The sequence below is a fragment of the Muntiacus reevesi genome, chromosome 3 (assembly GCF_963930625.1).
Source record: "Muntiacus reevesi chromosome 3, mMunRee1.1, whole genome shotgun sequence".
NCBI classification, from domain to species: Eukaryota; Metazoa; Chordata; class Mammalia; order Artiodactyla; family Cervidae; genus Muntiacus; species Muntiacus reevesi.
Window position 1 is genome coordinate 164,158,357 of NC_089251.1, and position 20,133 is coordinate 164,178,489.

Here is a 20,133-nt window from a genome sequence, read left to right on the forward strand (position 1 = left end):
TCACTGCAGATGGTGACTGCAGCCATGAAATTAAAAGACACTTGCTCCTTGGAAGAAAAGCTATGACCAACCTAGATAGCATATTAAAAAGCAGAGACATTACATTGCCAACAAAGATCCATCTAGTCAAAGCTATGATTTTTCCAGTAGTCATGTACAGATGTGAGAGTTGGACCATAAAGAAAGCTGAGTGGTGAAGAATTGGATGCTTGTGAACTGTGGTGTCAGAGAAAACTCTTGAGAGTCCCTTGGACTGCAAGGAGATCAAAGCAGCCCATCCTAAAGGAAATCAGTCCTGAATATTTTGTAGAAGGACTGATGCTGAAGTTGAAGTTCCAATACTTTGGCCACCTGATGCAAAGAACTGAGTCATTGGGAAAGACCCTGATGCTGAGAAAGATTGTAGGCAGGAGGAGAAGGGGATGACAGAGGATGAGATGGTTGGATGGCATTACAGACTTGATGGACATGAGTTTGAGTAGGCTCTGGGAGTTGGTGAAGGACAGGGAGGCCTGTCGTGCTGCAGTTCATGGGGTCACAAAGAGTTGGAAACAACTGAGCAACTGAACTGATACTGATACACTTAGCATATCTAAGAAAGTCCACTCCTGGAGAAATAAAAACTTACGTTCACACAATGTCCTGTCCATGAACATTTATAGCAGCTTTATTCATAATCACCACGCATCAGACAATACTTCAATGTTCTTCCCTCTGGTAAATGTATAATCACACTGCCAAACCTTTACAGGGAGAAACAGTACTCAGGAAGCAAAAGGAATGAGCTCGTGATGTGTGCAACACCGCCCGCGGGTCTCAAAGGTGGTATGCTCGTTCAGAGTGAAGGCAAACTCAGCAAGCCACACAGTCACTTTCACATGACCTTCTGGATAAGGCAAAATTATAGAGACAGAAAACAGGTCAGTTGGTGACAGAACGAGGGGTGGAGGGAAAGGAATTTGAGGGGCGATGGAACTTAATTATATCGGTGATTACAGGACTATGAATTCATGAAGATTCATAGAGATGTTTGCTAAAAAGAGCTAATTCTACTGTACAGAAAACAGTTTAAGTGAATAAAAACACATTAGACATGCGCACATACCTACTCACACAGGAATATTATTCAGCCTCAAGAAAGGAAATCCTGCCATTTGTGATGGCATGGTTGAACCCAGAGGGCATTGTGCTATGTGAAATAAACTAGTCTCAAAAGACAAATTTTAATACTTGCACTTACGTGAGGAATCTAAAATAGTGAACCTCATGGAAGCAGAGAAGAGAATGGTGACTGCCAGGGACTGGAGAGGAGAAAATGAAGTGGTAATAGTCAAAGGATGAGCGCATGCATGCTAAGTCACTTCAGACTCTTTATGACCCTATGGACTGTAGCTCTCCAGGCTCCTTTGTTCATGGGATTCTCCAGGCAAGAATACTGGATTGGGTAGCCATTCCCTTCCCCAGGGGATCTTCCTGACCCAGGGATCAAACCCAGGTCTCCTGCATTGCACGCAGACCCTTTACCATCTGAGCCCCCAGGGAAATCAATCGAAGGGTATAAGATTTCAGTTATGCAAGCTGAATAAGTCATAGAGATCCACTACACAGCATAGTGGCTATCATAGACTGAGAAATTTGCAAAGAGGGTAGATCTTACACTGTGCTCCTATCACACACAAAAATAATAATAAAGAATGTGGGACAAAACTTTTCAAGATGACACATAAGTTTATGGCATAGATCATGGTGATGATTTCACAAGGGTAGATTCATCTCCAAACACCTCAAGTTTTATATATTAACTATATACAGTTTTGGTATGTTACTCATAGCTCAACAAAATGGTTTAAAAATGAAAACAAAGTCTGAATCTGTACTTGGAAAGGTCTCTGGAACTTAGTAAGGACTTATTACAATTGGCTATTACAGATGTATGGATGGATGTACTAATGATATTCACCTTGTATTTGACCCATGAAGCAGATTACAAGCTATTTTCCAACTCAATCATTACAAATTAACTCAGAGATAACCTGACTACGGACAAAGCCCTGACTTTCTACCAAGAAACTCTTCTGGACCAGTCAACAAGCTTTGTACCTCTCAGGCCACCATTTGTTTTTCATTAACCAGAACATTCCCAAAGGAGAGACTACATTTTCTGATTCAGCATCAAAAACAGAACAGAGCAGTGGTCACCAAATAAATATTTCCTATACAATGAGGCAGCCCAGAAATGCTGGAAGCGGAATTTAGCGAGTCTCGAAGCAGCTGGGCTTCACACGGACATAGCACAGCACAGATTACAGCACCCAGAGAAACAAACATAAAACATCCATGACTTATGTGTAACTTCCCCAAGCTTTTTAAAATGTCCAACTCTTCCAGTTGTGTTTTAGGGTGAAGTGTGAACTCTGAGATGGCCGTGGACTCTACCTGTTATTCATTCACACTCCTGGCACATGTTGTCATGGAAAGTTTGTTGAATTAAAGCATGAATAAATACGAACGGTCAAGGAAGCCTGACATTGTTTCTAACCATCCCCATGCGCTGAGGGTACAGGTAGGGGCATCCAGTCTCCTGACCTGGCCCTGGGCCTGCAGCTGGGTGCCCCTGAGGTTGTGGGCCAGGGTGGGCATTTAGGGAGAAGCTGGTCACACAGGTCCATTGCTGAAGGAATCTCAGTCTACTTGCCCGGTACCAGCTCCTGTACAGACCTTTTGGAACCATCTCTGAAATACCCCTCCCCTTTTTTTCATCCTGAGGCAAATCCATGAATTTCCAAACTTTCCAAGGAGATGGTAGGAGGTGGGGCTCATTGGGGTCCTGAAAGGGTGGTGAGTGTCCTGGAAGCCTTGCCTGCATAGGACCAAGTGGGAGGTTGTGAAGGGTGCACGGTTCCCCAGGGAGAGGGTGAGAAGGCGGGCGCTCATGAGTCTGGGAGTCACAAGAGGCAGCTGGGACGGGTACCTGCAGGGTCACCTTCACATAAGGGAGAGGCAAGAACGTGCTTTCCCTGAACCTGACTAAACCTTTGAGGATAACAAACCCAGCTTCTCCCACTCGGCCCTCAAGAGCAGCCAGCACAGGGCTAAGTGCCGAACAAAGGCTTCACACAAATCCCTGATAAATTGAACTAAATGAGAACCTGGTGCTGAATGAAGCCAAATTCATCAACAGAAGCAAAAACCGGGGTGGAAAACACTGACGTAATTCAAAGTATCATTTCTCCTCTGTTCTGACCACGCAGTATGGGGCCCTGAAAGTTCAGGGTTTTTTGTGAGCAGTCAAAACTAAGAGACATTGGGAATTCCCTGGTGGTCCAGTGGTTAGGACTCCACGCTTCCACGGCAGGGGGCATGGGTTCGACCCCTTGTTGGGGAGCTAAGATCCCACAAGCGGTGTAGCACAGCAAAAGTGAAAAGTGATAGTGTTACTCACTCAGTCGTGTCCGACCCTTTGCGACCCCATGGACTGTAGCCCAACAGGCTCCTGTGTTCTTGGAATTCTTCAGGCAAGAATACCGGAGTGGTAGCATTTCCTTCTCTAGGGGATCTTCCCCACCCAGGGATCAAACCCAGATCTCCTGCACTGAGGTGGATTCTCTACCACTGAGCCAACATAAGAGACATTTTCAGGAATGAGACCAAGTAGTGTGGAGACAGCAAGCAGGTTTGAACTTGACTACTGGTTCTACTCAACTGAGAGCACTGTTGAGAGGTCAGTGTTGACAGATGAAGCTCCTTCCACCTTGATCCACCAGCAATGTCAGTCATGACCAGGGAAATAGGACTGGTGACCACATGGTCACCTCTGCCATTCCTGCTGGTGGAAGAGATGGGCCTGTACCTCGGTGTGTGAATTTGGCAGGGGAGTTCAGCTTTCTGAGTCTCCATTTCCTTGACTATGTAATACTTCAAACAAGATGTCCCTGAAAGTCTACCAGCTCCAGGAAGAGAAGGGAGTATGAAGGTCCTTTCTATTTAATGAACGCTCTAAAAATCATCCTTAACTAATTTTTGCTGATGATATCATAATGTACTAAAAGTAACAAACAATTGTGAAAGAGCATTATCATTTCTCAGAGCGGGTGGATGCTTCTAACTTGTGTCTGCAGATCTGTCTTCTTCCTTTCTTCAGCCTGCTCTCCGAAGCAGGGGCTGACTTGTTTCACCTTCATCAACCAGCCTCTTTGCCAACTGGCTTCTGGGAGGGTTTGGGTAATGGGGACCCTGGCAGGAAACAGGAGGGAAAGTGGGAGGAAGGGGAAAGATTAAGGGAGAGAGTAGAGTGAGCAGGAGGAAGCCCGGGCTCCCTCCCTGCAAGGTTGCTTTGTCCCCTGAGGGAGGTCATCTCTTCTCGAAAGCTGGACTTGCCTGCCAGACTCTCCTGAATTCTGCTAACCAGTCCTCCCTCTGGTCCTCCAAGTTCAGGATGGTAACAGCCCACTGATGCAGTGTTCCCTATGGTCCCCACCTGAACCTACATCAACAGTTCCTTTCTTAAACCTCCTTTGAAAAGTCAAAATGTTAGTTGTTCAGTCATGTCTGACTCTTTGCGACCCCATGGACTGTAGCCTGCCAGGCTCCTCGGACCATGGGATTTTCCAGGCAAGAATACTGTAGTGGGTTGCCATTCCCTTCTCCAGGGGATCTTCCTGACCCAGGGATCAAAACTGTATCTCTGTCTCCTGCATTGTCAGGAGGGTTCCTTACCATCTGAGCCACCAGGGAAGCCCTAAACCTCCTTTAATTAAACTATTTCAAAGGTGACATCTGTTTACTGGTGGGATGTTGATCCATCATCTCAGGGTCTTTTACAAGTTAATAAATAATAAATGTTGCTTAACTAATGAGCTGTGTATAAGGTCTATATCTGCTGCTAAGACGGCTGTATCATCTTTGAAGAAATGGGGCAAAGGTTGCAGATGGTAAGGACAGAGAAGAATTGTGCAGCAGAAACCAAGGTTTCTGATTGAGAGTGAATATCTGGACCAAACAGAAGGATGTGATACCTGTAGACCAGCATGGCTCTTCTGGCATCTCTCTTGTTCTCCAAGCCTCTCAGTGAAAGTGAAAGTGAAGTCACTCAGTCGTGTCTGACTCTGCGACCCCAAGGACTGTAACCTACCAGACTCCTCCGTCCAAGGGATTTTCCAGGCAAGAGTACTGGAGTGGGTTGTCATTTCCTTCTCCAGGGGATCTTCCCGACCCAGAGTTGGAACCTGGGTCTCCCATTGCAGGAAGGCGCTTTACCGTCTGAGCCACATGGGAAGCTCTCTCTTGGTATCACTGGTAAAAAAGCTTTGCAGTTTTATTCTCCCTTATCTATCTAGCTAGCTAGCTAACTATCCTTCTACCTACATACCTACCTACCTATCAACTAACTCCCTAAAGGAATAATCTAAGGGATGCATCTCAACTGTCCCTTTCATCTCCCTCTAGTTCCAGCACCATTCTTGTCCAATAAGACTTGGACAGGGTAACCAACTTTGCTTCCTCACAAAGTTGCTATTCTCAGAAAGGGAAAGTGCATGAAAGTGTACATTGTAGGTTCTCTGATGGGTCCTGGCCTCGGTACAAGTGGACTACAAAGACATGAAAGACAGGCCAGAGAGGAGCAGGAAGGCAAGACATCGACACAGAGACCAACTTGAAAATCTTTCTCACCACCCCTTTCCTGGCCTGAGACACTGCTCCCAGGCTACCTGGTATCAACTAGCCTTCTAGAAGACTGGGGAAGGAGAATACATCTTGGGGCTGCTCTTTGCATGAGTTTTTCCTCTCATGCTCAGCTTTTTTTTTTCTTGGCCCCAACTACATGTTCTCTTGCAATCAGACAGAAATAAAATAAACATAATAACCTTGAGTTACCAAACTTTTACATTCTCGGCTCTAAGTTACAATGAACCGGCAATCTCGTCTCCAATTTCTGAATGGAAAAAAAAATCACAAAAGCCAAAAACATTGTCATAGAACTGGAAATAAGCTAACATAAGACATTGTCAGAACTGGATGAATTTCTCCATGCCAATGGGACTTCCTTGAGAAAATAACCCTGACCTCAAAGTCTCTGGAATAAAGTGAACAGGGCCAGCAGACTGAACCAAGTAGGACACCACGAAGGGCACTCGGAGGAGAGCAGCAGAGTGTGAATTCAGTTGTTCACTTACTCATTCACTCTTGCCTTGGAGTCATTTATTGAACACCTGCCATGTGCTAGGCTCTGGGTAAGATGGCAGGAGGTAACAGTAGGTGAAATAACAGATGTGGTCTTGTTACAAACCAAACTGAGTCTGCTTGGTCATGCACAGCAAAGCCAACCTACTGACACTGAGTTGTGCTGAAAGAAAGTGAATTATTTATTACAGGCACCAAACAAGGACTCCAGGCAGCTCATGTTCAAAAGACCCAAACTCCCTGAAGGCTTTCAGGCGAAGGCTTTTAAAGGTGAGAGCGGGGGGCTGTTGGGTGTGTGATCAGCTTGTGGGTGTGTTTCTGATTGGTTGGTAATAACTTAATTGGGAGTCAACATCATCAACCCTCTGATTCCAGTCAGTCTGTGGTTATCTACATGCTTGTGGGCAGCATGTGGTTAACTTTTCCCACATGGTAGGAGTTTCAGAATTGGAAAATAGCTCATAGGATATCACTCAGAATATTATCTATAACCCTTGAGGAGGAACTAAAAGGTCTTTGACTTTGTTTAATGGCTAAACTATTATTTTTGTTTGACTGCTTCCCTTTCTGCATTTTATCACTTCCCTGATTAAATTTATTCTTTGACTAAAATTTTTCTACAGACAAAAGGCAGAGGACATGGGGGTGGGGTGGGGGATGTCTGTTCTGGGAAATTCCCATAGGGTCCTGCTTAGCCTCTGCCTTCATGAAACTTATAATTCAGGGAGTAGTGGAAATTGCTATGGCAAAGTTGTAGAAAAGATAGCCACCAATTAATTTTTCTGTTGGAGGGGAGATTTCAGCTATTCTGGGAAAACTGAAAAAGGACTCTTTTGCCACCCAAACATAAAGTCAGTAGCCAGCCACTCTTGGGAGGAGAGATGAGGCCTGGCTGGGTGATTCTGGGTGACAGAACTGTGGCTGTTGTCTCCCCTATTGACATCTGGAGCTTAAAGATGGGTGATCAGTCAGATGGGTAGACTTGGATTTGGGTCAGTGGTCCCTCGGGTGGGACAGGATCAAGAATCCCTCCTTCAGGGTGTCAAAATTTTAACAACATAAAGAACCAACTGTTAGTTCTACTGAGATCAAAGATCAGAAAATGAGTGGTATTTTATTATTGCCTTTAAGAGTCAAATCTGAGAGCCCATGTGCCAAAGTAGAAACCCTTTGGTCTCAAGTGTTCTTGGTGCTACTCCCAGACCCACCCCACTTCTCTCTGGCCATTGAGGAGCTGCTTTAGGCCCCTACTTGCCCATGACACAACCATCTGCTCTATTTATTCCATTCATTTCCACAAGCCTGCAGCTGGTTGCTGGGCCTTGCGCTTCCCATCTGTTCCTCTAGGACAGTCTCCACCAGGGAAGGGATCATGTGTATTTGGGTCACCCTGCAGCCCAGAAGAGGGTCTAGAAGGACATCCGGGGAGTATTTTTGGATTCAGTTGACATCTGCTGAGTGAAATGAGAAGTGTGATTATCACAGTGTCCACTGCCCAGGCCTCTGCGGCACCAGAAGGCAAACACCCTCTTGTTCCTCACCCTGTGGGGTGGGACGGGCTCAGATAGGATGGACTGGAAACCTCACCTCACTGTGGTTCAACTTCATCGGCTCCTCATAGTCATCCTCACTCCACCACAGCCACCAGGGAGGCGGGAAGTGGTCTGCTGTCCTGCTCCTCATGAACCCCGACTAGCTCCCTCCCTCAGGGTGGGGGAACACCTCCTACACTGCTCTTACCTCAGTTCCCTCTGCTCCACCAAGACCCCAGAGCACTCACCTCTCCTTTTCCCCCTCCCTCTCGGGCAAAGCCAGGCGAGAAAGTTGCCTTCAGGTCTGTCCTTAAACGAGGAACAGGGAGGTCCAGCCGCCATTTGGAGCTGGGAGGGAAGATGCAGGCAGGAGAAGACAAGCAGGACAGACTGTCAAGTGCTGCCACAAGGTGACAACAGAAATAACCTGACCGACATTCACTGGATACGGCCACCGGGAGAGACCCGGGCCTGGGGGCGCTGCGCCCAAGAAGCCAGAGTGTGGCCATGTGAGAAATGCTCCCGAATGAGGAGCGAGAGGGGATGGGTTGATTCATTCAGGAACTCCGCTCAAAGCCAGTGTGGAGGGAGTAGCTGAAGGGGGACGCGTGTGCGTGTGCGTGTGTGCACACGCGCGCACGCTCAGTCGTGACATGGGTGATAGGAAATTTTTTTATTTAAATTTTAAAAAGTTAATATGAGGAAGGCTAGAGCACATCTGAACGCTGGGGTTTGGTCTTCCAAAAGGGAGACACTGCAGTTACGGAAGCTCGGAGTGCCGTCCTGGACCTGAGGGTTTCATGTGAAGATGGCGGAGTGGGCACGGACGCATGCGCGTGTGGAGATCTGCCGTCCTGCGGCGGCCCCATTCGCCTCATGAGAAGAGGCGGGGTCCCCTGAAATAGGAGGGGAAGTGGATGGAGGTGAGTGTTGTGTGGGGACCGTGGGGATGGTCTGATAAACCGTGTGGAACACCACAGGGAGCGGGGAGGGAAAACCAACAGTTGGTAGCCTGGAAGTGTCCACTCTGCTCCTAGAAAGGGAGGCAAGAGCAACGGCGCGCTCACCTCCGCGACCCGGAAGCACCTACTGCAAGTGGTGGAGGTGGGCCGTTATTTCCTGTCCTGGGAACGCACAGACCAACCTCAGGTAAACCCTTTTCTTAATGATCGGGGCATTTCTATTCTTGGCCACCAAGCAACCACTCCATGGAAGAGAATTGCTTTCCCAGTTGGGGCCAAGAATTTTTTTTAATGTGTAAAATTTATCAGCCTCCATTTCCGTATTAATTTTATTTCACTTTTATCGTAAATCCTTATCCTTACAAGCTTAGCTCTCATTATGATTTTTAAAATTTTTACATTGATCCCTGGTGGCTCAGTTAAGAATCTGCCTACAATGCGGGAGACCCGGGTTTGATCTGGGTTAGGAAGATCCCCTGGAGAAGGAAATGGCCACCCACTCCAGTATTCTTGCCTGGAGAATTCCACGGACAGAGGAGCGTGGTGGGCTACAGTGTATGGGGTTTCAGGGTCAGACATGCAGAGCGGCTAACACTACTTTCATTTTCAATCTTACAACTAAGATTTTAAACCAGATCACCATTCATGACAAGTGTCATTGTGTTTTCATGTTGTACTTTTTAAACTCACTTCTTATCTCCAACTGCAAAATAGTTACATCCTAAGGAGATGATTTTAGGGCCTGAAGATGTTGCAGAAAATGTGGGCTAATTCTATGGGTGGAATCGTTTTAATTATATGTAGTGACTAAGACCTGTGTTCTGTGCAGAGAAGCAAATGCGTTTTAATGCCATTAATCATCACAATCTCAAATACCCCATCCTCCTGGGCTGACCAAGATAATGTGACCTGAAAAAGTCAAAAAGGAAAAAAATAAATCAAAACTCATTTGGTAAAATCTGGAAATTATGTTTCAACCAGATGGTTATATTAAACATGCATGAAGTCCTCTAGATCCGTAGTATTTCCTGAGACCACAAAACAGAGGACTTAACCAATGGGAAGCTGGGGACCCAGTTCAACTGTGCAATGCAAAGTTCAGATTTGATAGATAATAAATATTACTCAAGTTAGAGAAGAGTCAGGAAACATCTGTCAAGTAGTAAGTTTTTAAATTTGTACTTTGCTAAAATTGCCTTTAAACCTCAAGAGAACTCTAATCCACAGTTATACAATCTTTGTCTTATCGGGTAAATATTTAAGGCTTAAGAATCACCTTAAGTAATTCCAGTGGTTCAGATGGTAAAGAATCTGCCTGCAATGAGGGAGACCCGGGTTTGATTCCTGTGTTGGAAAGATCCCCTGGAGAAGGGAATGGCAACTCACTCCAGTATTCTTGCCTGGGAAATTCCATGGAGAGAGGATCCTGGCGGGCTACAGTCCATGGGGTCGCAAAGTCAGACACAATTGAGAGACTCATACTTTCCCTTTTCACTTTAGAACCACAGATGGTCACTGTTGCATATACAGTGTTTTTGCTTGGTCTGTTTGTTTTGTTCGCAACCCTTTAAATACACAGAAAAACCATTGTGAGCTCACAGGCCAAATTAAGAACAGGCTGAGGGCTTCAAATCAAAAGTGTAGACATCTCCAGCTATATTTCAGCTCTTTCAGCGATGAACATCTCAGTATTTTCCAACAAGGCTCATTTGGTAATTAAACTCTTCTTAAATTCCTCTAGAATTCTAAAAATCCTTGAGCCAACTTTCCTTTTCCTTTAATTCCGACTTGTGTCTACTCTGACCTCCAGAGCTGGCAAACCCTTTTCTTCCTTAAAGCCTTGGAAGTAGATGAAGTCTTTAGGAGAACAGTCCCATTCATTTTATCCTAACTTGACACAGAATGGTTTCCAGACCCTCTACAATCTTGAATGCCCTTCTTGGCATCTTGCTGCCAATGGAGCTCCTAAAACATGTCCTCCGGGACCCCACAGCTCTAGAAACTTCATGTAACCTCTGTGGATGCGTTTGAACTATTGCATAACCTAATTTGGAGGGAATATTGGAAACACTATCACCTTCACATAGATTCCGTGTTTTTGTTTTGGCTGAGCTATAATCTGGCCTCTGTAGTAATTTCCATAAAAAATTGAAACATCTCTTTGTAACAAAAGTTCAGATTTTTAGATTCAAATACAGTCAAAGATTCCAGGAGGAGCTCAAAAAATAATTGCATGAGTGAATGCCACTGAAATCTTTGGATTTCAGTTTAGTAAGTGTAAATCCTTCTGTGGGAAATGTGTTCTTTCGTGTATGAAACAAGTATAAAGCCCTTTGGGGTGAGGCTGACCAGGAAGACGGTTTAGTGTATGAAATAGTGAGTCACAGGGGAGAGGTGCCTGCATCTCTACGTTGGGCCCTTGATCCCCCATCTCTTCTTCAGGAGGCCCCATAACGAAGATGGGTGTATAGGGAAAATTCACTTATCTTTCAAGGTCTTATCTTTGGCTTGGCATTGTGAAGCATGTTTGAAGGTTGGTGTGAAAAAATAGGTGTTTTTAAAGACATTCCCTTTTTCATAACTCCACTTTTATGTACAAGAGCCTCAGAAACCCAGAAGATTTCTATCCTAGTGTTTTCCTAGCCATCAGAATGCCTGCATTTTCTCTACTGTTGTTTACTGCAGGAGGGGATTGTGGGTGTTGCTGAAAACATCCGCTCCTGCTACCCCATCACAAAGACCCGCAGTGACTTGTTTCCTTATGCTTTTTACCTTCACACCTACCAGACACACCAGGCTTCACTTCCACCTGGCGCTGGCACTGAAAATAACTGACTCCAGTAGCGAACCAGTTTCCACCCTTACATTGTTTACACAGTGGTTCAGCCCCTGGGCCCCAGAACTGTGTCTGCCTCTGGCTTGTTCCCACTACGGATTCTTGTTTCTGTTTAAAATTGTTTTGGCTGCATTGGGTCTTCATAGCAGCAGGCGGGCTTTTTCTAGTTGCAGCATGTGGGCTTAGCTGCACCTCAGCATGAGGATCTTCGTTCCCAGACCAGGGACTGAACCCACACCTCTGACTTGGAAGGCAGGTTCTCAACCACTGGGCCACCAGGGAGGTCCCTCCCACACCCTTGCTGTCTTTCACCTTGAAACTTAGGAGAAGACAAACCCTTCATTCCCCAGAGCTGCCTGAGGACACAGAGGTAACATGCACCCGCCAAGAACACCATATATTAAGAAGAATTAGAAGAAAGTGTCTCTACATAAACCCTCTTGTTCTGCAGTCGAGGAGGGTAAGATATTTTGAGGACGAGACACTGGGCTCAGCAGGAAAGGGGAAAGGAGTCTTTTAAAACTGGATTTTAAAATCATTTGGGACCTAAAATCTTAATCTGGAAACACACTAGATCTGTCCTCACAGAGCTCTCCGGTTCATTTTTCACATGGGTGTGGAAGGTGGAAATCACTCAGTTTGCTACTGGCTCATAGCATCACTCCATCCCAGTCATTTCCCGGGCTTGGCAGCATTCATGGAAAGAACCCACACCTTTCCATTCTTGCCATGTTATACAGAATACATATTCTCTGAAGCCTTCTAAAAAGATGTTCGCAAACAGCACCTCTGCTCCAAAAAGTCCCGCACACATTTATCGAGTGAACAAGTACAAATTTAGCAATTTTAATCAATGTCCTTGCAGATGAGTGTAGATATGTATATGCATATATACATATATATATATATATCTCAAAATTGAGAATTTACAAGTAAGATTTGATACATTTGGTCTAGCGGTGGGTAAGTCCACAGAATAAATCTTAAGTAGGCTACATTTCCTTCGGTGGCGTTTTTAATAATTCAGTTCTACTGCATAGAGAGGAATCCAAAGCTTAAATTTAGCTACTTTGAGAGGAGTCCAGTGAGAAAAAAGAAAGCGGGTGGTGTTCCATGAAGCGAGCTGAGCATGTTGATACTGATCCCTGGAGATACTGAAGCATCTGAACTTTGGGCCTAAAAAGGTTGAAAATCACACCGTGCATCCCTGTAGCTGAGTGTCTGTGCCATCTCTGGGACGTGCTGCTGTAAGTAAAACCTGTAGAGAAGCAAAGTTAACGGCAACATTGAAGCCGGTGTGTGGTCCAGGCCAAGACGTAGGACTGAGCTCCAGACTGAAGATGCCTGAAGTGTCCAGTGTCCACTGTGTGGCCTTGCTGATGCTGGGGACAGCAGTGGGGCTTGGACACTGCCTCTTTTCCTGCTGGCAGGCCCTCACTCAAGGTGACGAGGGGGTCGGCAGGGCGAGCTTCCAGCACGATCTTCCTGCGGTTACCACTTCCCCGGGATGGAGACCCCACACTCATACCAGCCCACGTAGTAATAGGGGGTTCCAAAACCTATGTTGCCAAAGCTGACTGGCTCCTGGCGGTACTGGCGATAGTAGCCTGGAAGGTTAAAGAGAGAAAGAAAATGCATCTGTGATACTGTGATTTATAATAGAAAATGGATATTTGGTTTTCATCCCCACTCCTGGCACAAGGCTCCCCAAACCCTTGGAATTTCCTGAGTGGTAAGAGCAATAACTCTGATGTTGAAGCTGAAACTCCAATGTTTTGGCCACCTGATGCGAAGAGCTGACTCATTTGAAAAGACCCTGATGCTGGGAAAGATTGAAGGCAGGAGGAGAAGGGGACGACAGAGGATGAGATGGTTGGATGGCATCACTGACTCAATGGACATGAGTCTGGGTAAACTCCGGGAGTTGGTGACGGACAGGGAGACCTGGCGTGCTGTGGTTCATGGGGTCACAAAGAGTCGGACAGGACTTAGCAGCTGAACTGAACTGAACTGAAGAGCAGTAAAGGTGTCTGGGAAATGATTATTTCATAATAAACCTCTTCAACCATATGTGGGCTTATGTTAATGAAGTGGCTTCTGGAAAGCACCTGAGGGTAACGGCTGGTCACCAGAGGACCAGTCGTGGGAATATGGGGTGGGGGCTTCCGTCCCACCCCTAACCTCAGGGAGGAGAGAGGAGTAGAGATTGAGTTCAGTCATTCACGGTCAATGCTTTCATCAACTGCAGCTATGTAACAAAGCCTCCATGGGCTTCCCTGGTGGCTCAGTGGTAAAGAATCCACCTGTAATGCAGGAGCCACAGGAGATGTGAGTTCAGGCCCTTGAAGGGAAGATCCTCTGGAGAAGGGAATGGCAGCCCACTCCAGTATTCTTGCCTGGAGAAGTCCATGAACTGAGAAGCCTGGCAGGCTACAGTTCATGGGGTTGCAGAGTCAGACATGACTGAGCAATTGAGCATGCAAGCAATGAAGCCTCCATAATGTGGGTGGGCCTCAGCCAATCAGTTGAAGGCTGTAGTAGAAAAAGACTGAGTTTCCCCGAGGACGGGGTATTCTGCCTTCAGACTCGACCTGCAGCATCAGCTCTGCCCTAGGTCTCCAGCAGCCTTGTTGGGCTGCCCTGTAGATTTTGGACTTGCCAGTTTCCACAATCATATGAGCCAATTCCTTAAAATAAATCTCATTCTCTACTTCTCTCTCTTTGTCTCTCTGTCTCTATCTTTCTGCTGTTGGTTCTGATTCTCTGGAGAACCCCGCCTAATATACTTGTTTTATTGGAGTTAATAATGTACTACAAATTGTTAACTTTGAGATAAATATACTTATTTCCTCTTACAATGCCATCATGAAATAAATGATACACAATCTCCTGAGACATATCCTGGTTGGTTTGCGTTTATTTTTTCTTTCTCTGTACTCTTGTTCATGCCATTCTTCACCTGGAAGACTCTCTAATCTTTGCATGAATTTTTATGACTCAGCCCAGACTCTGCCTCTTCTGAAAACTTCCCCTGGCAGCCTCAAGTGGTTTGCCTCTCTTGAATTCAGAGACTGACTATAATCTGCACAACTACCTGATAAACCTGATAATGGGACAGTCATGTGACATAACTTGCCATTGTTTGCACTTTAAGTTGTTTGCTCTAGTTACCTTTCATATATTTATCCTCTCTTTCCAATTCTGACTATGTTTCCTGAAAGTAGGGATAAGGTCTTGTATTCCTCTGTATCCCTACCTCTCCGAAGTGAAAGGGAAAGCGTTAGTCACTCATCTGCGTCCAACTCTTTATGACCCCATGGACTGTAGTCCACCAGGCTCTTCTGTCCACGGAATTCTCCAGGCAAGAATACTGGAGTGGGTTGCCATTCCCTTCTCCAGGAGATCTTCCCAACCCAGGGATCGAACCTAGGTCTCCTGCATTACAGGCAGATGCTTTACTGTCTGAGCCACTTCTCCAAGGCTCACTCCAAATACAGCACATAGTAGGAATACTTTGCTGATTCCTTACTTTTATGATCAAAAATGCTGCTAACATCCATCTTCAAATGGTAAACCAAAGGCAGAGATAGCGTGAATTTTCTCCTTAGGTTAGCCCTCCTCCCCACCCGCCCAGTGTAACAGATCAGGCCTTTGTTCACATTACCTTGAATGTTAGGGAGTGCTTCTATGTAGGACTGAGGCCCTGTTCTTCCATCAAGGTGTGAATCCACAAATTGACAGTGGTCTTCACCTCTTCCCCAACTGTCCCCAATGCTGTAGAATGTATCTGCAAAAAGGAATTTGATGAGTCAGTGACTGGCCCAAAAATGCTACAGCTGATTTAGGAATTTGCACAAACTTGAAGAATCAACACCAAAAAAAGATGTCATTTTCATCATAGGGGACTGGAATGCAAAAGTAGGAAGTCAAGAGATAACTAACAGGCACATTTGGCCTTGGAGTACAAAATGAAACAGGGTAAAGACTAACAGCAGTTTTACCAAGAGAACGCACTGGTCATAGCAAACATCTTCTTCCAACAACACAAGAGAAGACTCTATACATGAACATCACCAGATGGTCAATACCAAAATTAGATTGATTATATTCTTTGCAGTCAAAGGTGGAGAAGCTCTATACAGTCAGCAAAAACAAGACTGGGAGCTACTGTGGCTCAGATCATGAACTCTTTATTGCCAAATTCAGACTTAATTGAATAAAGTAGGGAAAACCACTAGACTATTCAGGCATGACTGAACTCAAACCCCTTAGGATTATACAGTGGAAGTGACAAATGGATTCAAGGGATTAGATCTGATAGAATGCCTGAAGAACTATGGACAGAGGTTTATGACATTGTACAGGAGGCAGTGATCAAAACCATCCCCAAGAAACAGAAATGTAAAAAGGCAAAATGGCTGTCTGAGGAGGCCTTACAAATAGCTGAGAAAATAAAAGAAGCTAAAGGCAAGGGAGAAAAGGAAACATATACCCATCAGAGTGCAGAATTCCAAAGAATAGCAAAGAGAGATAAGAAACCCTTCCTTGGTGATCAATGCAAAGAAATAGAGGAAAACAATAGAATGGGAAAGACAAGAGTTCTCTTCAAGGAAATTAGAGATACCAAGGGAACATTTCATGCAAAGATGGGCACAGAAAAGGACAGAAATGGTATGAACCTAAAAGAGGCAGAAGATATTAAGAAAAGGTGACAAGAATACATGGAAGAGCTATACAAAAAAAGATCTTAATTACCCAGATAACCATGATGGTGTGATCACTCACCTAGAACCAGACATTGTGGAGTGCAAAGTCAAGTGGGCCTTAGGAAGCATCGCTACAAACAAAGCTAGCAGAGGTGATGGAATTCCAGCTGAGCTATTTCAAATACTAAAAGATGATGCTGTTAAATTACTGCATGCAATATGCCAACAAATTTGGAAAACTCAGCAGTGGCCACAGGACTGGAAAAGGTCAGTTTTCATTCCAATCCCAAAGAAAAGCAATGCCAAAGAATGTTCAAACTACCACACAATTGCACTCATCTCAAATGCTAGCAAAATAATTCTCCAAAATACTTAATAATTCTCCAAGTGAGGCTTCAACAGTGCATGAACCAAGAAATTCCAGATTTTCAAGCTGCATTTAGAAAAGGCAAAGGAACCAGAGATCAAATTGCCACATCCACTGAATCATAGAAAAAGCAAGAGAATTCCAGAAAAACATCTACTTCTGCTTCATTGACTATGCCAAAGCCTTGGATTGTGTGGATCACAAGAAACTGGAAAATTCTTAAAGAGATGGGAATACCAGATCACCATACCTGCCTCCTGAGAAATCTGTATGCAGGTCAAAAAGCAACAGTTAGAACTGGACATGGAACAACGGACTGGTTCCAAATTGGGAAAGGAGTACATCAAGGGTATATATTGCCACCCTGTTTATTTAACTTATATGCAGAGTACATCATGTGAAATGCCAGGCTGGATGAAGCACAGGCTGGAATCAAGATTAGGAGAAATATCAATAACTTCAGATATGCAGATGACACCCCCCTTATGGCAGAAAGCAAAGAGGACTAAGGAGCCTCTTGATGAAAGTGAAAGAGGGAAGTGAAAAAGCTGGCTTAAAACTCAACATTCAGAAAACTAAGATCATGGCATCTTGTCCCATCACTTCATGGCAAATAGATGGGGAAACAGTACTTTTTTGGGCTCCAAAATCACTGCAGATGATGACTGCAGCCATGAAATTAAAAGACGCTTACTCCTTGGAAGAAAAGTTATGACCAACCTAGACAGCACATTAAAAAGCAGAGACTTGACTTTGCCAACAAAGTCTGTCTAGTCAAGACTATGGTTTTTCCAGTAGTCATGTATGGATGGGAGAGCTGGACTATAAAGAAAGCTGAGCACCGAAGAATTGATGCTTTTAACTGTGGTGTCGGAGAAGACTCTTGAGAGTCCCTTGGACAGCAAGGAGATCAAATTAGTCAATCCTAAAGGAAACCAGTCCTGACTAGTCATTGGAAGGACTGATGCTGAAGCTGAAGCTTCAATACTTTGGCCACATGATTCGAAGAACTGACTCATTGGAAAAGATCCTGATGCTGGGAAAGATTGAAGGTAGGAGGAGAAGGGGATGACAGAAAATAAGATGGTTGGATGGCATCACCAATTCAATGGACATGAGTTTCAGCAAGCTCTGGGGGTTGGTGATGGACAGGGAAACCTGGTGTGCTGCGATCCATGGGGTTGCAAAGAGTCGGACACGACCAAGTGACTGAACTGAAGAGGGCGCATTACTTACACTGTGTGTCATACTTTCCATGTTTGAAAGATGGTGATAATGGCACTGATTTCAAAGCATTGTAAGTATTTATTGAGATCATGTAGGCTACATACTTAGGAAGTGTTCCTTAAATGGAAACTACTAATATTATAGGCATTTTCAGCCAACAAATGAGAGACCTTTCTACTCTCTGGTTTTAAAAAAAAAGGTGGAAGCTCTGATAGTCAGAGAATATTTTATGAAACCATTATGAAAAGCATGAATATGTGTAAAAATAGTGGGGCCTATTTTCGTATGTAACTAGAAGTTTAGGGCGTGTCTGTGGCAGGGGGTGCTGTCCTTGGTCCTGAAGCAGGGCTGCACAGTAGGGCCGGGTTGTTTCTCTCAACCCTGCGATACCAGACATGCCTGTGTAACCTCTCCCAGGAATTCTGAAGCAGAGGAGGAAAAGGGCAGTGTGGGAGAGGGGGAAAAAAGCAGAGAGAAACAGACACTGGTTGTCGGGAGAGGCGTAAATGCTGAGAAATTGCTGGAGTGGGGGATGGTTGGGAGATTTTGACATTATCGAGAAATGATGATCACTAGCAAGAAATAAAGGAACAAAATAACCGACCTATGATGAAATATAAACCAGCTGCGGGAAAGTTTTTTTTTTTAATGTTATGCTAAAAGATTAAAAGTTGTGTGAATTTTGCAATATAAAACAATTATGTGTAGGTGGGTGAGTCAAAGCCAGCTGGGTAGAAATGGCATTTTGAAATGTTAGTAGCTCAAAGTACATATGTTATTCTCTGTTTGAATCCCCTACCATGATGGAAAACAATGGAATTTTTGTTTGGACGCAGAATAAAGAGTGCAGCTCATCTATGTTTCACCATCTACATTTTTTTCTCTGTAAAGCTGTGCCAGAGGCAAAGACCATAGTGTGGACTTGTCCTCAATAATTCCAGCTTACATGCATGCTACTGTTATAGAATCAACAACAAAGAAAAATGGCCTTTGATTTTCTAATAGTATTCTGGACTTCATTCCTAAAAAGTAGTAGATTTAAGATATATACATATATTCCTGGGTACCAATGTGAAAACAGGTCACTCTAGCATAGAGCCTGCAAAACTGGTTTGCCTTTGAACCAGACTGAGACATGACCAGTCCACACCTCAAATGCATTCTGGTGCACCTGCCATGTCAAGTTAGTATCTGATCAACTAGAAACTTTTCATACCTTCCCATAGCGCGCCATCCCCAAAGACCTACCTTTCAGGTTGTCACTGAGGTAGATCTTATACCGCAGCGAATTGCAAAGAACAACTCCCACAAACTTCCTGTACCAAGTCCGCTTCACATACTGTCGGCCGTGGCAGTCCGTGTAGCCAGGGTCGTGTTTGAAGGCAAACGGGATCCAGATGGGCTCACCACCTGGACAACAAAAAGCACATCTTCCAAGTCATGGCACTTCACCGTGTTTATACCCTTGTACAAAGTACCAGACATGTCGGCTTATTCACTGGGCCTTGCCCTCCTTGCAAGGCTTTTCTGAGCAGTTTTCCCATCTCCCGATGGGTGCGCTCTCTCTTCTCTTCTTTCTTTGTACTGAAGTACAGCTCGGGAGTTCCTCACACCTGAAGATATTTGAACTATTTGCATTTCCATAAAAGGATTTTCAGAGTAAGAAAAAACCTTTCAGCCTCAAGAAGTATAAGCTATGATGACACGTTTGACCTTGGGGTCATACCATCCTACCTCCCCCCTTCAAAGCCCCTGAGCACAGGTGCCTACTGTTCCTGTCACTCCTAAGACCTGTCCTGAACTTAGGCAATAGGTTTTTCTCTGTTTATTTGAAAAACAAAGTAAACTTTTTTGTACTTTTAATCCATTTTGCTATCTTTTCAGCAATTTAAAATATTCAAGGAGGTTAGGAAAATAGTTACTGCTTCATAGGTTGCTGGCCGCCCACAATGGTTTTATAGCTATTGTCTGTGCTGTGCTGTACTTAGTTGCTCAGTCGTGTCCGACTCTTTGTGACCCCATGGACTGTAGCCCGCCAGGCTCCTCTGTTCATGGGGATTCTCCAGGCAAGAATACTGGAGGGGGTGGCCATGCCCTTCTCCAGGGGACCTTCCCAACCCAGGAATCAAACCCGGGTCTCCTGCATTGCAGGTGGATTCTTTACCAGCTGAGCTACCAGGGAAGCCCACCTATGGTCTACTAGGGCCCTATTTAACAATTTCCAGACCATTCTTTTCCCTAGATTAGGAGAGCAGGTGCAAAGAAACCACAGAAGTTGTCAGAAAATTATGACAATACAAAAATGGTTTGGCATGTCTACTTG

The 20,133-nt window shown here is 44.8% G+C and overlaps 1 protein-coding gene across 2 annotated transcripts in view; it reads right to left on the reverse strand.

The window, feature by feature from the left end:
* Positions 1–12,334: 12,334 nt before the first annotated feature.
* The window catches only part of FNDC1 (fibronectin type III domain containing 1), a 111,452-nt gene continuing 103,653 nt past the window's right edge, over positions 12,335–20,133 (reverse strand). For both annotated transcript variants that reach the window (XM_065931031.1, XM_065931030.1), the window contains exons 21-23: positions 19,059–19,220; positions 15,175–15,297; positions 12,335–13,117 (exon numbers count right to left, since the gene is read on the reverse strand). In XM_065931031.1, the coding sequence (XP_065787103.1) occupies positions 13,002–13,117; positions 15,175–15,297; positions 19,059–19,220 (401 nt within the window). In that variant the 3' untranslated portion in view covers positions 12,335–13,001. The remainder of the gene's footprint in view (positions 13,118–15,174; positions 15,298–19,058; positions 19,221–20,133) is intronic.